This window comes from Mesitornis unicolor, unplaced genomic scaffold, assembly GCF_000695765.1.
Source record: "Mesitornis unicolor isolate BGI_N332 unplaced genomic scaffold, ASM69576v1 scaffold44365, whole genome shotgun sequence".
In the NCBI taxonomy this organism is placed as follows: domain Eukaryota; kingdom Metazoa; phylum Chordata; class Aves; order Mesitornithiformes; family Mesitornithidae; genus Mesitornis; species Mesitornis unicolor.
Window position 1 is genome coordinate 3,689 of NW_010185626.1, and position 14,485 is coordinate 18,173.

At 51.8% G+C, this 14,485-nt stretch overlaps 1 protein-coding gene across 1 annotated transcript in view; it reads left to right on the forward strand.

Annotated features, from left to right (window-relative positions):
• Positions 1–14,485, forward strand: part of USP28 (ubiquitin specific peptidase 28) — a gene marked incomplete at its 3' end in the record, with an annotated part of 18,631 nt that overhangs the window by 1,767 nt on the left and 2,379 nt on the right. Inside the window, exons 3-23 of the mRNA XM_010184902.1 lie at positions 228–336; positions 530–692; positions 1,551–1,637; positions 2,420–2,557; positions 2,963–3,036; positions 3,550–3,626; positions 3,961–4,109; positions 5,887–6,014; positions 6,184–6,279; positions 6,530–6,694; positions 7,363–7,583; positions 7,814–7,884; positions 8,202–8,430; positions 9,766–9,969; positions 10,472–10,611; positions 10,791–10,976; positions 11,850–11,945; positions 12,766–12,944; positions 13,032–13,110; positions 13,188–13,267; positions 14,321–14,444. Of these exons, the coding sequence (XP_010183204.1) occupies positions 228–336; positions 530–692; positions 1,551–1,637; positions 2,420–2,557; positions 2,963–3,036; positions 3,550–3,626; positions 3,961–4,109; positions 5,887–6,014; positions 6,184–6,279; positions 6,530–6,694; positions 7,363–7,583; positions 7,814–7,884; positions 8,202–8,430; positions 9,766–9,969; positions 10,472–10,611; positions 10,791–10,976; positions 11,850–11,945; positions 12,766–12,944; positions 13,032–13,110; positions 13,188–13,267; positions 14,321–14,444 (2,795 nt within the window). The remainder of the gene's footprint in view (positions 1–227; positions 337–529; positions 693–1,550; positions 1,638–2,419; positions 2,558–2,962; positions 3,037–3,549; positions 3,627–3,960; positions 4,110–5,886; positions 6,015–6,183; positions 6,280–6,529; positions 6,695–7,362; positions 7,584–7,813; positions 7,885–8,201; positions 8,431–9,765; positions 9,970–10,471; positions 10,612–10,790; positions 10,977–11,849; positions 11,946–12,765; positions 12,945–13,031; positions 13,111–13,187; positions 13,268–14,320; positions 14,445–14,485) is intronic.

Consider the following 14,485-nt stretch of genomic DNA (forward strand, 5'->3'; position numbering starts at 1 on the left):
CGATACATGGCCACGTGCTCTGTCCTGTTCTCCTCAGCCAGGCTTTTTTGGTTCCCTAGCACGATCCAAGCTACAGGGATTTGTATTTAATACTTGAGCTGGAAAATTACGCTGGAATCAATTAGAAAATGCCATTTGTGAGGTGTAACGTTTTCTAGAAATTCTTTAGAAAGGAAGGTTTCCTGCTGCTGGTGGAAAACTGATCAGACTGCTGCCTCTGCTCCTAGATGTTATTGCTGCGCTTGCCCCTAAGCACAGCGACGACCACCACGCGCCCGACTGCAAGCTGCTGGAATCGCCCAAAGCTCGGGCTGCAGAACGAGACGCTGCTGAAAGGTCGGTGGCTCCACCAATTGCTTCTGGTTCCCCCGGGTATCCTAAGTGGGTGCTTGAGCTGGTAGTGATAAAACAAATATAGATCACCTGCCGGGTGAATACCTGCTGCTTTCAGAGGGAGCTTGGGTCGTAGTTGGGTCCAGAGTCGCTGTGAGGTGGTGTTTCACAGCACGGCGTGTGTCTGTCATGACAGGCCGCAGGAAGCGCATTCTGCTGAATGCAAGACTCGCCCCAAAAGGAAACGCTGTGAAATCTGGGGAGAGAAGCCCAAGCAGAACGACTGGAGAAGAGTGGGCGACTGGCCCGTTGGGATGAAGAACATTGGAAACACGTGCTGGTTTAGCGCCGTCATCCAGGTAATCTGCTGGAAAGGTTCTGGAGGTGCTGCGGTCCTGGAGTCAAAATGCTTATGGTTAGAATTAAACGTGCAGCAGCTCTGTGAAGTGGTAGCTGTGTGCCCGTGCTCAAGTGAGACTTCCCTTTCCATTTGATGATTGTGATTTGTTCTGGGCGTGCACAGAAAGAGCCAAAGCTGTTAAATAGACTTTGTGTACAAATAGATACCTATAATCTGTGTGAACTTATGCAGGCTTTTTTTGGTGCAGTGATGTCCAAATGCTTGCTGAATGACAGAAGCTAGACTGGCAAAGTGAACTGATAATTTAATTTAGTGCGGTTATTGTTGGCTCCATGATGCACAGCCTATCATATTCCAGTTAATGGAATACACTGGCATAGCTGATTGAACGAATAAGCAGCGAGGCAGCAGATATTATTAGCGATAACGTACAGAAGAAGAGGCAGCAATAAGTGGAGCTGAGCAGATGTGTGTGTTGTAACCAGCTCACATCAGCAGGTAGACGTGAATCAGCGCATGTCTCCAGCTCTGAGAGGCACTGAGGAAGCTTCACATGAGCTCCTTCTCCCTGCAGCTTGTTCCTGGGTGTTTTTGCAAGCTCGCCTACACAGAATAGGATGGTCTGTCCTGACGTGGTTATGTGTTTCCTAGAAGTGGCAGGATGAGGTTTTGTTCTTTGGTGGGTACGAATCCACTGGGCGGTGATGGTTCAGTAACACGAGGCCATCCAAAAATTAGGAGTTAACCAAAAAGCAGTGGAGTAAGAGAGTGGCAGCGGGGCAGGGAATTGCGGTGGGTCAGATCCTCGTGGGTGCTGACTTCCTGCCCTCTCTGCTGGTTTAGCGCCGTCATCCAGTCTCTGTTTCAGTTGCCCGAGTTTCGGAGGCTGGTCCTGGGGTACTCCCTCCCACAAAACGTGCTGGAGAGCACCCGCAGTCACACTGTAAGTGTTCATCCACTGACGCTGTAAAGTCTCCCTCTTTTGTGCTGTGCCATTCTCTTTCTCTAAGCAGATTTAATTTGGGACCATCTGAGACTCCTGTGCCTGCGTTTAATGGATTTCAAATTGTCAGACTGCGTTAAAGACGAATTTGGGAAATACTTGTCAAAGACACAATCACTGTAGGAAAAATCAGATGCTTCTCGTAAAGCTTTCCTCTAGAGCTTCTCGCTGTGGCGCAGGGAGAAGTGTGTCCATAAATCTCCTTTGTTAGCTCCAGATTGTTGGTTTGCTCGCCCGCGCCGCAGAGGAGCGGGTACTGAGCAGCCTGAAGGTCCTTGTGCCCCAGTGCCTTCTGCAGAAGGCGCCTAGGAAATATTTGGAGGAAAAGGCACATGAGCCATCCCCTGCTTGTTGTCGTTCTGGCCTGTGGCCACTGACTTTGCTTTACTCGTGTGCCCTTGACACTCTCAAAACCCAAAGTGCAGACACAATAAATTCACCAGGTTTTGCCTTCTGTTTTAGCAGTTGTTTCTGTCACTCTTTTCTCTAAAGGTTTTGTTTTAGTTCAGTTGTTTGTCCCACGCATCCTTTGGGAGACCGGGTTGATTCCCAGAAATGGCACCGCGTGTCTTTGCTTTTGTCCTCTCTGATGTCCCCTCTTTCTGGGTTGTTAGGGTACCGCTGGTGGTGTGTGCCTGCGGTGTTGCGTGGCTCTCAGCTGTAGGATGCTGCTTTGTTTGAGCTGCAGGAAGGATTTGGCTTCTCTTCTTTTTGCACTGCAGGGAAAAAGAAACATTGCCTTCATGCAAGAGCTTCAGCGTCTGTTTGCGTTGATGCTGGGGACGCGCAGTAAGTTTGTAGACCCCTCCGCAGCGCTGGAACTCCTGCGGGATGCGTTTCGCTCGGCTGAACAGCAGCAGGTAAAACCTCATTGAAAGCCTTTTGCTTTCCTCCAAACACAGTCCTGTTTCACCTCATCCCGCTGCTGCTTTCGGAGCCCTCTCCCCATGTTTGTCAAGCGACAAGCAGCTGTCCCCGCGTCGTTTAGGCGAAATGTACGCCTTGCTAATTAAACAGCCAGCGTAACAGCGCTCTACCCAGCACCATCTGGGTGGTTGGGAGCGATGGCAGTAATTTCCTCTGCTCTAGTTTTCAGATGAGCAGGGCGTTCATTATGGGTCTAAACCAGCGCTGGGGTTTCGCGCTGCTGCGCGGGCGGGTGCAGCCGCAGCAGCCGGGTGCGTTCCAGCAGGTCTGCGGGGCGCAGACGTGGAGACGCTTTCCGGGCGCTGTCGCGTGACTCTCGGCTTCTGTCTCTCTTCCAGCAAGACGTGAGCGAGTTCACACACAAACTGCTGGACTGGCTGGAGGACGCCTTCCAGCTGGCTGTGAACGTCAAGTGAGTTTCCTGTGACCTGGCGCTGGGGAGAAGCAGGTTGTAAAAACAGGTTTTAAATGCGGTGCCTTAATAAACCAGAGGGCTCGATGTGAAAATTTTGAGTAAATCTGAGTTTCTTCTTTGCTGAGGATGATGCTCCTTAGGCTTGAACTCTGCTTAGGAAGTTCCGTATGTACATTTTCTGTAAGCATAGGATTTTATCTGGTGCCAACGGGGCCCGCAGAATAAATGTGCTTTTTAGGGGAACTCCACAGAAGTGGTGTACGTGACAGATCTGGGTTTTGGAACTGCATTTCCACAGGTAGCGCCTTAACTGGTTTGCTTCTTTCCCTTGCCAGCATAAGTGTTATGATGTGCTTTGAGTGTGGAAGCAGATGAGAAGCTTCCTCTGTGCTTATCCTTGGTAGAAAGCTTTGCTTTTGCCCGTAGGAAGGTTCCCAAGCACAGGCTTAGATGATGACTTGGGGCCTTTTGGCAGCTAAAAATGAACGCGTGCTTTTCCTTCCGAAACAGGACCCCTGGGGACAAATCCGAAAACCCGATGGTGCAGCTTTTCTACGGGACTTTCTTGACGGAGGGCGTCCATGAGGGTGAGTGCAGGGTTTGGCAGAGGCGCTGCTTAACTCCTGTGGGCGCTTGGATTTGTAGCAGCGGTGCCGCAGGCTTTTGTGGCACGTTCCTGATGGAGTGGCACCGTTCTTTAAACCTGATGAAATTGCCTGTAACTGTTGAAGTCTGTGTTCTGAAAGCAGTCAGCACTCCTGAGTGCTCATTTATATGGAGGCTCGTGGTTATAGACGTGCACACAGGAGCTCTTTTTGTGTTTCGGTTCCTGCGAGTGGTGCTGACAGCAAAGCCTTGAGTTAGGCAGGGGTTTTGTTCTCCACAGTCAGGTCACAGTTTTGTATCGTTTCCATCATGCAGGCAATACCTTTTCCAAGATCGAAACCTTTGGCCAGTATCCCCTGCGGGTAAATGATTATCACAACTTGAGCGAGTGCTTGGAAGGAGCCATGGTGGAGGGAGAGGTGGATGCGGCGGCAGCGTCGCGGTCGGTGGAGTACGGACTGCAGGTCAGTTTGGCTCCAAAAAGCAATGCATGTGGGCAGGGGTGCCTCGGTGTGCTCTGGTAGCTGTGAATGGCGACTGTGAATGTTCCCCAAGAACTGATGAGAAGGTATTTGCTGGATACTTGCACTCTCACGTAAATGTACGTGGTGAGGCGCTGTCTTTGCTTATTTGTAAAGATGTGTTGTCCTAGATAAGCAGTGTGAGCAGCTTGTATTTAATGACAAAGGTAAACGTCTGCTTCTGATGCAAGTGTGGTAAAGTCTCTCTCTTTCTGTTGAAGCCTACCTGTACCTGAGTAGGGGGAGAACCACTGCCTCCACATTTTCGGAGGGTAAAAGTACAGTGCTTAACTCCATGGTATGCCATTTGTGATTTGTCTCTTTCTCCCTATTGCAGTGTGTGGTTTTTTCCTTCTCATCTTCACTCTTCTGACTGTGCTGACTTATTTTCTTTTTAAATCTCTTGAATCACAAAGCAATCATCAAATATTCAGTTGCAGCGAAGTTACATTCAGCGTCCTACGTGTGTGAGAGCGGCTGAGAAGTTGTCTTAGGGAAAGGCTGGGAAACAACAGTAGGAAATGTGCAGCGCGGCAGGGAAAGGTGTTTCAGCTCCATGGGAACGTCCAAAATGTGCTGCAGAGGAGAAACAAAGCCCTGCAGTGTCTGCTCCTGGTGCTCCCAGTGCCGGCCTGAAGCTGTGCGGGTGCATTTAGAGCAGACGTGGGTGATAGTGGATCAAACTGGGAGCCAGAGGGGAGGAGATGTAGCAGCTCACAGGTCCTTTTCAATCCCAGCTTTCCCGTTCCTGCAAATCCTTCTCCAAAAGACGAGGGACACTGGATAATTGTGGAGATGTTGGACTCCTCCTTTGTACCGATAGGGAGAAAGGCTCTGGGTTTATTCCTAAGAGATCCCACTGGAAAAATGCATCTTAGTTTCCCTTCCTAGGATGTTGTGGCTAGAGGACTGCATGACAGGGCACATTGAGCATAAGGTGCATTTTGTATTTGAGAGTGCGTGTGAGCGTACTCAAGGCATCAGTGGGGTCAGTGAGAGCTTACATTTCTCCCAGATCATGGGTGTGTACATCATTCCTGCCGTGTTCATGGAGATTGGGCTGCTTCTCAAAAGGCTCTGCTACCTGCCCATTTCCTCCCAAAGGTTTTTTAGTAGTAACTTTTAAAATTCACCTTTGTTGAAGTATTTTAGATCTAAAATGTGCTGCCGCCGTTTGGCGTGGGGCAGATTCGTTGCAGCAGGATGTGCTGGGAAGAGGGAGAGGAGGTGAAAACCCAGCCGAGAATCCTTGAAGCGGTGCATGAAATGGGCAGAAAGGGGGGTTCTTCTCTGCATCTTCCAAAATGGACAGCTTGTGCCTAGACTGAGAGAGGACGAGCGATCGGGCGCTGCTTAAGGGCTTCTGTTCTGCTCTCCATCACTGCATGTGCTCTGCACTGGGAAAACCTCTCCTGGAGGCTCTCAGCTGGCGTCCAGTTTGCTTAGTGTCTGCTAATTGTGTAAGAATCGGTGTTGGACCCGTTAATAATCCATCAATTATGCGGCAGGCAATGGAAACGAAGCTTCTTCACAAAGTGTACAATGGAAGGGGAAATTTTAATCTCGTAAAATTTAGCTTTTTGTCTCATCACTCTCTAAACCAAATAAATACTAAATCAGTATTTAAAGACAAACTGACATTTAGGATCGGTCTAAAATGTGCTGTTTAGCAGTCATCTTAAAACAAGTCCCTTTGGGGGCATTTCTGCTTTTGTTACAGCGCTGGTTTACAAAACTCCCACCAGTTCTGACCTTTGAACTCTCCCGATTTGAGTTCAATCAGTCACTAAGGCAGCCAGAGAAAATTCACACCAGGCTAGAGTTTCCCCAGACTATTTATATGGACAGGTGAGTTGCGCTGCTCCTCGGTACGTTCAAAGCTATCGCTTTATTTGCAATTAAAGCAATTAAGCAGGTCTTACGGGTGAGCGAGGAAGGATGCTGAAGTATTTGTGAACGATTGTGGCTATCGGAAGTAAAAACCTCACGTGGAGGGGCTCTCTGTTTCCCTGTTCAGATACCTCTACTGCAGTAAAGAGCTTATCCAGAGGAAGAGAGAAGAAATGAGGAGACTGAAGGAGAAACTGGGGGTTCTGCAGCAGAAGCTGGAGAGGTGAGAAGTCCACTGATGTTATTGCTGTGCTCCATGGGAGCGTGCAGATGCGTCCTTACAAAAGAGCTCTCCCATAGAATGGAAACTTGTAGGGGCAGGAGAAGCAGCGCCGGGTTTGCTCTGAGAAGCATGGGGCGGTGCTTTCGGACACGGCTCCCGTCGCTGGTGTGGCTGTCTCCATCCCGTCCCATCGCTGTTCCGGTGTCCCTCAGGGATCACCCCAGCATGGCGTTCCCGTGTTTCTCCACAGGTACATGGAGTACGGCTCTGGCGCCGCCCGCTTTCCCCTGCCCGACATGCTGCGGTACGTCCTGGAGTTCGTCGCCACCAAGGCAGCGGCGCGGGGCCCTCGGGCAGCGCCCCTGCGGTCCCACACCCGGCCCCCTGTTCCGGACGTGGCCTCGCAGCCAGACAGGTCAGCAAACAAACAAACACAGACCCTGGGTGGGGGAACACCTCGCCTTGCAGCGCAGTGCTGCTGCTTGGCACTCCAAAACTGGACTATTTAACTGGGCACTGGGGAGCGTGATGCTGTAGTGTGTGAATGCCTCTGCAGGTACTCGGTTTGCTCCCAGTTTGGTTCTGTTTGTGTGAATATAACACTGCATCAAGTCAGTTCTTCCTTTTCCAAAAACATCACCATATTCCCTGTCTAAGCAGCAATTCTGAGTTAAATTATGTACTCTTTGTGGTTAGTCTGCTAATTTTTTTTGCTTCACCAACCAGTAAATCGCTGCATTATTGCATTATTACAAACATGCCCAGCATGGTTGGTTTTCGCTCTAAATTAAGCTGAGTAAATACATCAGGTTCTTAGTGGTAAGGGAAGGAATTTTTGGAGTCGTTCACTGTGGAGCTGTACTTACAGAGTTCTGTAAGAAGTTTAGCTTTTCTGTGTCCTGTATTTTAATTGGTCTCTTAAGGAAGAAGTACATCTCAATGCACTGTTCTCTTCAGGTTTTGTACTGTCTTGGAAGGGAAGTCCTGCTCTGGCTCTGGAGCAGTTGTTCTGTGGTTGATTTCATATTCTTTTCTAAAAGGAGAATTAAAAGCCTGTCCACTGCTCTTGGCTTTTCTTTGCAGCTCACTAGAGAGGAAGGACGGGGAGCCTGAAGACGGGGCTTTCTTTTCGGCAAACCCCTCGCCGCAGCAGAAGTCGAGTGCGCCACCGCAGCCGTGTGCTTCTCCAGAGGAAATGGAGACGAGCGAGCACCCGGCTCCTCAGGCAGTTTCCGAGGAGGAGCTGAGCCTGGTTCAGACGTGTCTGCAGCGATGGAGGAGCGAGATCGAACGAGATGTGCAAGGTTGGCCCCAGCTTCATTGCTGTCATTTTGCTGTCGAACGCCAGCTCATTTCCCTCTGTGCTTGCTGGGTACGTCCTGACCTGCGACGAGTTCTGTGCAGGCCCCAGCCCTGGTGTTGGGTGTATCTGATGCTTACTGCATAGCTTCCGTCTTTGGAAGTGAAGGGGGCGGGTTAGCCTGACGAGTAGTCATTAGTGTTGATGAATTTCTCTCATTTGTGATGTTGGCAGATCTGAAGGAGTCCATTGCCAGGATCAGCCTGTCCATTGAACAGATGTACTGTGACCCCCTCCTCCAACAGGTAGGAAATGCTGCTTCGCTAGGGAACCATTAAACTGGTGGTGTTGATGCTGCTTTTTGTTCATCGCTGTCGGTTTAAGTTGTCCACATTGTATTTAAAAAAACTCAATATTATGATGAGGTAGATAAAGGATTCTCTGTGAAAATCATGCTGATTTTTCTCCTTAAAGGTCAGTTCTTACCTGGTGGGAAGTTTACCACATGAACAGAGTTTGGTCCTAGGCTACAGCTTTGGGCATATCTGCGATTTGGTGCAGAGGTCAGGCAAAGTCATTGACTAAAAGTGCGTCTGAAGACGATGTCCGTGTGAACTCACAGGTTCCCTATCGCCTGCACGCGGTCTTGGTCCACGAAGGGCAAGCGAACGCTGGTCACTACTGGGCCTACGTCTACGACCAGGGCCGGCAGAGCTGGCTCAAGTACAACGACGTGGCGGTGACTGAGTCGTGCTGGGAGGAGCTGCAGAGGGACTCGTTCGGGGGCCTGCGGAACGCCAGCGCCTACTGCCTGATGTACACCAGCGATCGGGAGCCCCGCGGCGCCGCAGGTACCGCAGCCGCTGCTTCCTTAGGCCTTGGTGCGTTATCATCGTTGGGTTCCTCAGCGTCTCCTTGGCACAGCTGGCTCTTCACAACGCCAAAAACTGCACCCCTGGTAGAAGGGAAGTCATTTGCTCCAAACCCCATTCATTAAGGTTGCCAACAGAGCTGTGCTGGGCGATTCAGCACAGCGCTTTGTGGCTTATTAACGTGTGTGAATATTCAAGCTCCCATTTTGCCACTTGGAACGTGGCTCTGCTGCTGGAGTTTTTCACCGTGACTCTTTATATCGTTTATACGGCAGTGTTTCCTTTGCGAGGGCACGTGAAAGGGCTCCCACTTTATTCCTCCCATTTTTACCACACTTTCTGACTTGCTGGCCTGGTTTTTGGTGATACCGTGATACTGAACCTAAATGGGGCTCTTTTTATGCAGCCTTTCGTAGTGCATGAGTTATTGGTAGCAGCGGCTGAGGCTCACGAGTACATTTGCAGTGCCAACTTATAAATAGTTCTGTGGAGAATTATCGTGCACGTGGCACTATACAGGGCAAGCAGCTGTAGAAGAACCTAATAATTTCACGCGTGGTTCATTTTGCTGTAATAAATAGCAAGAAACAATGGAGAACCGTCGCTCTGTTCACTGCTGAATGTGGCTGATGGGTTTCTGGAGGTTGTTCTTTGTCTGTCTTCCCATCACAGTTCCATTTCTGAAATGAACCCGTGCTTTGGGCTTTTTTCCCCCCCTATTTAATGCAACTTTCGTCGTTTTTTCTGAGGATGCTTTGCTTTTACGATGGGTGCATAAGAAATATCTGGTGTAGAGAATTGCCGCTTGCTTTTGATAAATTTTAGGCCTTGTCTGAAGCTGCTGCTGGTCAGGTTTTGTGCCATTTTCAAACCAAATACCGAAGTAGATCTAAAAGGTGCTGAGAAATAGCAGCATGATGCACATGGTGTTGGATCCACGCAGTTCCCTACCTTTCTGTGCTATGTAGCATTGTAGGTACGGTGTCTCCAGCTGAACTGGGAATTTTCCAGCTCTTGGCAGTTCAGACGCTGTTTTCTGTGCACTGGCCTTGAATAAGGATGCGTTTCTGACGTCCTGCATCAGCAGGCGCTGTTTTTGGCGTTCCTCTGTGATCAATGCCATCCAGTGGTAGAACAGAACCGGGTTTTGTTTCAGATAGGTCTGTGGGTTTGTCTTTAATTTTGCGCTGTAGCTTCTGAATGGTCTTAAATCACAAAGCCAGTAGAAATTTGGCTCCGTAACATGGTGTGTTTGTTTAGTCCCCGGTGGTGGGGTCCAGCTCCAAGGCGTTTTCTTCCACGTGTTTCACGCAGACGCGGATGGTGGCTGCGAGGGGGGACAGGCTGGGACGGAGACGGAGGCGCTGCCCCCGGAGCTGCGGCTCTACGTGCAGGAGCAGAACTGGCGGCTGGAGCAGGAGGCCGAGGAGTGGGAGGAGGAGCAGTCCTGCAAGATCCCGCAGATGGAGCCCTCGCCCGCCTCCGAGTCGCAGGACCCCTCATCTGAGTCAGGACCAGGTAATCCCCGTCTGCATCTGCAAACCGTGTTGACGTGGGTGATGGGCAGCGGGGCGCACACAGCGCTGCCTGGGAGCCTGGCCTGAATTTATGGATGCCTGGGGGAACGGTGGGTGAAGCAGCAAGGGCAACTGGCAGAGGCTCTGTCCTGGCCATGCAGAAGGCTGGTTGTCCATGTCTGCACGTGCATCCTTCCAGGCTGTTTTCCATTCGTTTAATCGTAATGGGTTCATCTCATTCCACTTCCAGACTCGTTATTTTTTTAATAAACATCGAGCAGAAAATGCTCGAGCGCTGCTCTCCGGAGTGGGGCAGCGTTACTTGGCAGTCCCTGATGGTGTGTGCTGTACCTGCTGCTGTGCACAGGCTCACAGGGAAACGCTGTCACCTCCTGGTGAAGGCAGCAGCGGCTCCATCCCACATGGACAGAACACAGGACATGGTAGATCAGGAGGAGAGATCCTGCTGTTCGTGCTCACTGATGCTTTCCTCTGTCCCACAGATCCGTCTGCGGTCTGTGAGCAGAGCGTACGCACGCTGTCCTCGGAGCACGCCATGATCGCCAAGGAGCAGACTGCCAAGGCCATCGCCAACACCGCCGACGCCTACGAGAAGAACGGGGTGGAGGCGGCTCTGTGCAAGGTAGGAGCTGAGCCCTGGCCCGGGACGAACCCTGTGGTGTTATTCTCCTTGACAGACCTGTGCTTTTTCCATTTCCGTGTCCTTCTGCAGCTGTGCCACGTTTCACTCTGTCCCCTTTTGCTTTCCTGTGTTTTGCTTTGACTTCTCTCGCTCTTTCTCTCCTCTCTCCCTGGCCGCAGCCCACGGAGGCAGAGCCGCTGATGGCCCAGCCGGGAGAAACCGCCCTGACGGTGCAGGCAGCGCCGGCGCAGGACGCTCCGGACGCGGCAGCTGCTGCCCAGGGCAGCTCGCAGGTCTCTGAGGTGGAAATCCCCAGCGTGGGGAAGATCCCCGTTAGATCCGATGCAGATGGATATAACGAGGAGGTACAGATCCCAGCGCAGGGGTTAATTACTGCCGTTCGTTAACCTGCAACTGTGCAGTTGGCTGGCTTTGAGCGCTCCCGAGGCTGGGTACGGCCGTAGACTGTCACAGAAACAATGCTGCTCACGTTTTCCCATGTGGGGATGAGGGCAGCCAGACCAAATAGTTTAGTAATTTTGTTTTTGAATGCCGTCAGAAGCAGCTCTGCAAAAGCATTCAACCATCGGGTCTGTACGTTGTTCTGTAAGTCTTCTTTCTGGCACAACGATACCAAAATTGATCCCAGCGGCGTTAATTTATTGACAAGCCTCTGTGCTGTCTTCAGTTGGAGTTTCATCCCCTCGCTCAAAGGCATTGACTGCTGATAGCACGGTACCACAGCTACTGATTTAATGACTCTGCTTAACCGCACTCGTCGCTGCTCGAGCAGCGCGTTGGAGGCTCACCCTCCCTCACAAGTGCAGTTGGATTTCAGTACCGAGACCGCTGCTCCTTGAGTACGTTTGCTGTGCGCTGGTGTGAAGCTGGCACAATGAACAGCTCTGCCATAGGCCCTGCTCTCCTTACATAGCTCAGGAAGGTGGAGTGGGCGCAGGGGATGTGGCTGCTGTCCTCACTGGTGGGATCTGAAATCTAAAATCAAGGCTTGGAGTAACCAGCCAATAGACCTTGAAGTGCCTGAGAGCCCCTGCATGCGAGTGCGTGTGGATGGAGTGGTACAGAAGTGAATCCCAGCTCTGGCTCGTCCCGCCGGGGTCCATACGATTTCCTTTGCACCTTATCTTCTGCAAATGTCTTCCTTTCTTCACCGTGCCTCTCTTCTTTCCCTGTCCCCATGTCTCCTGTCCTCGTCTGTTTTCCTGCGCCCGTGGCAGGTGATGCTGAGCCCAGCCATGCAAGGGGTCATCCTGGCTATTGCGAAAGCCCGGCAGACCTTTGATCGCGATGGGTCTGAAGCAGGGCTCGTCAAGGTATCTCGTTTGTTTGCTGAATCCAATAGCACGGATATCTGTGCTCACAAAATGAAGAATCTATGCTCTATTGATGTACCGGGCGTGCGAGGGGAAGGAATTGTGCGGTTTTTCCACTGTTTCGTGGCCTTTCTGTCCTGCGTTTCTGTTTCTGCTCTTGCTGTGACAGCACAGCCCTGGGTTCTGAGCAGTGTTCAGAGCCTGTGGGGAACAGCTCCCTCCTCCCAGCAGAAACAAGAACCTTTTGTCTGCTTATCCTTTTCCTATTGGCAGTTCTCTCAATCTGGATAATGAAAAGCAGATTTCTTTGCGTGCCTTTCAGAACCTGTTGTCTCAGTCCTCAGTGCGATCATAAGGAAACAAACCAGCACTCGAGAAGGGGGTTTTGTGCTGAACACGCACGCTTACTGGGACCTCTCTTGTAAATTGTGTCCACCAAAACGTGTGTTGAGTGGAGGGATTTGAGGGGATCAGCGCTGCTGAACACTGCAGCTGCTGTTAGGCCCTACAGGCAGGGGAATGGAACTAAAAGTGACACTTGGGAGACACCACCCGTGCTCTAAATCTCCAGGAATGTAAATCACGAGGTACTCTTGCACCGTGTGTAGATATAAGCGGATTGCAATTGATTTTTACAACCCCAGCACTTGCCAGGGGGTTACCAAAATGGTCAGCCGTGGTCGTGCAGAGAAGCGTTTGGACACCCCGCTGCTGTTGGAAAGGTGTTTGTGGAGCGCGGCCGCGGCAGAGGCTTTGCCCGTGGCAGCCCTGCTGTCGCGAGGCCGGCGCGCGCTCGGCGTTGACGCGCGTTTCTCGTCAGGCGTTCCACGAGGAGTACTCACGGCTGTACCTGCTGGCCAGGGAGACCCCGACGCCGCAGAACGACGCGCGGCTGCAGCACGTGCTCATCTACTTCCTGCAGAACAACGCCCCGCAGCAGGTGGTGGAGCGGACGCTGCTCGAGCAGTTTGCGGACAAAAACCTCAGCTACGACGAGAGGTCGGTGCCGTGGGCTCCCGGCCGGGGCTTTGCCGCCCTGGCGGCGGTTTGGTTCTGACCCCTGTGGTCTCTGCTTGCGCGGAGCAGGTCCATCAGCATCATGAAGGTGGCGCGAGCGAAGCTGCGAGAGATCGGCCCCAACGACGTGGACATGGAGGAGTACAGGGTAAGGGCTGGGGGATGGACTCGTGCGCGTGTGTTGCGGGTGATGCTGACGCTCTGCCCTCTCGCTGCTCCCCGCAGAAGTGGCACGAGGACTACAGCCTGTTTCGCAAGGTGTCCGTCTACCTGCTGACGGGGCTGGAGCTGTACCAGAACAGAAAGTGAGTCGCCTTGCGTTGGCCGTTCGGGCGAGATAAGCTGCAGCCTGGGAATGGAGGCCCCTTTGACAGAACAGCCTGGTCCAGACCCGTGCTGGCACTTTGCGTTTGAGGCCAGTGGGTTTTCCTTTTGGCTTGCCCATAGCCCCTTCTTAATCCACAGTCAGCCCTGGTTAACAGTTTGAGTACCTCCTGACACGGCTTTGCAGCCTTCTCCCTCATTTTTCCTTTAACTTTTCCCACTGTAATGCAGGGTTTTCCAGTCTCACTTCCTGAGGTGGATTTGCAGGAATTATTGCCATCACTCTTTTTGCTCTTCAGGGCCCTGTGTTAAGGTTAAACTGCCTTGAATTGGGTGTTATGTTTTGTGTAAACACAGCCTTTGGTGTTCTCCGGGCTCTCAAGACTTTTGAAAGGGCCTTGTTTTCCTCCTGACTGTTTGAGGACCTGTGCTTTACATAAATAGTGCGATGCGGAGAAGGGCAGTGCCGTTTTATGAAAGATTTGTCATTTGAAAAGTGATTTTTTCCAGTCTGGTAAATAAAACGGCTTTTGGAAATTATTCGTGGATGGAAACAGAGCTGAATTTGACGGTGGCTGGCAGGGAAAAGTCACCAAGTTGGGGTGGGCACAGTGACCAGAGGAGTTCCCCTGAGGCAACCCTGTCTCTGTGTGGGTTCACCTGACCCCAGAGGCCCAGTGTCGGCCGTAGAAATACATAAAGGGACTGAAAACATCGCCCCGTGCCCTTCTTGGAGCACTCTCCCAAAGTGCAGAGTTCCCAGGGCAATACAGGAACACATCAGCACTGCCGTTCCTGCTCAGGCCACGTTGTCACAGCCTTGGCTTTAGAGGCTCTGCCCAAGATGCTCGTTTGGCTCCTGGACCGAAGGGAGCATTAATTACTTGACGCAGAGCATCGTTTGTTTACCCTTTGGCTTTTCCTGCTGGGCCCGGTGCTTGTTACCACTCGGGCCAAGTGGGAAACCTTTCCTGAGCTGCCGGGACCGCGGCACCACAGCCATGACCCTGTCAGGACCCTACGCTCTGCCCTAGGTACCAGGAGTCCCTGACGTACCTGATCTACGCCTACCAGAGCAACGCCAAGCTGCTGCTGAAGGGGGCCAACCGCGGCGTGGACGAGGCGCTGATCACCCAGTACAGGCGCGAGTGTCTCCTGGTTGGTGCGGGGCGCGGGGGCGGGCGGGGGGCACGGCCTGG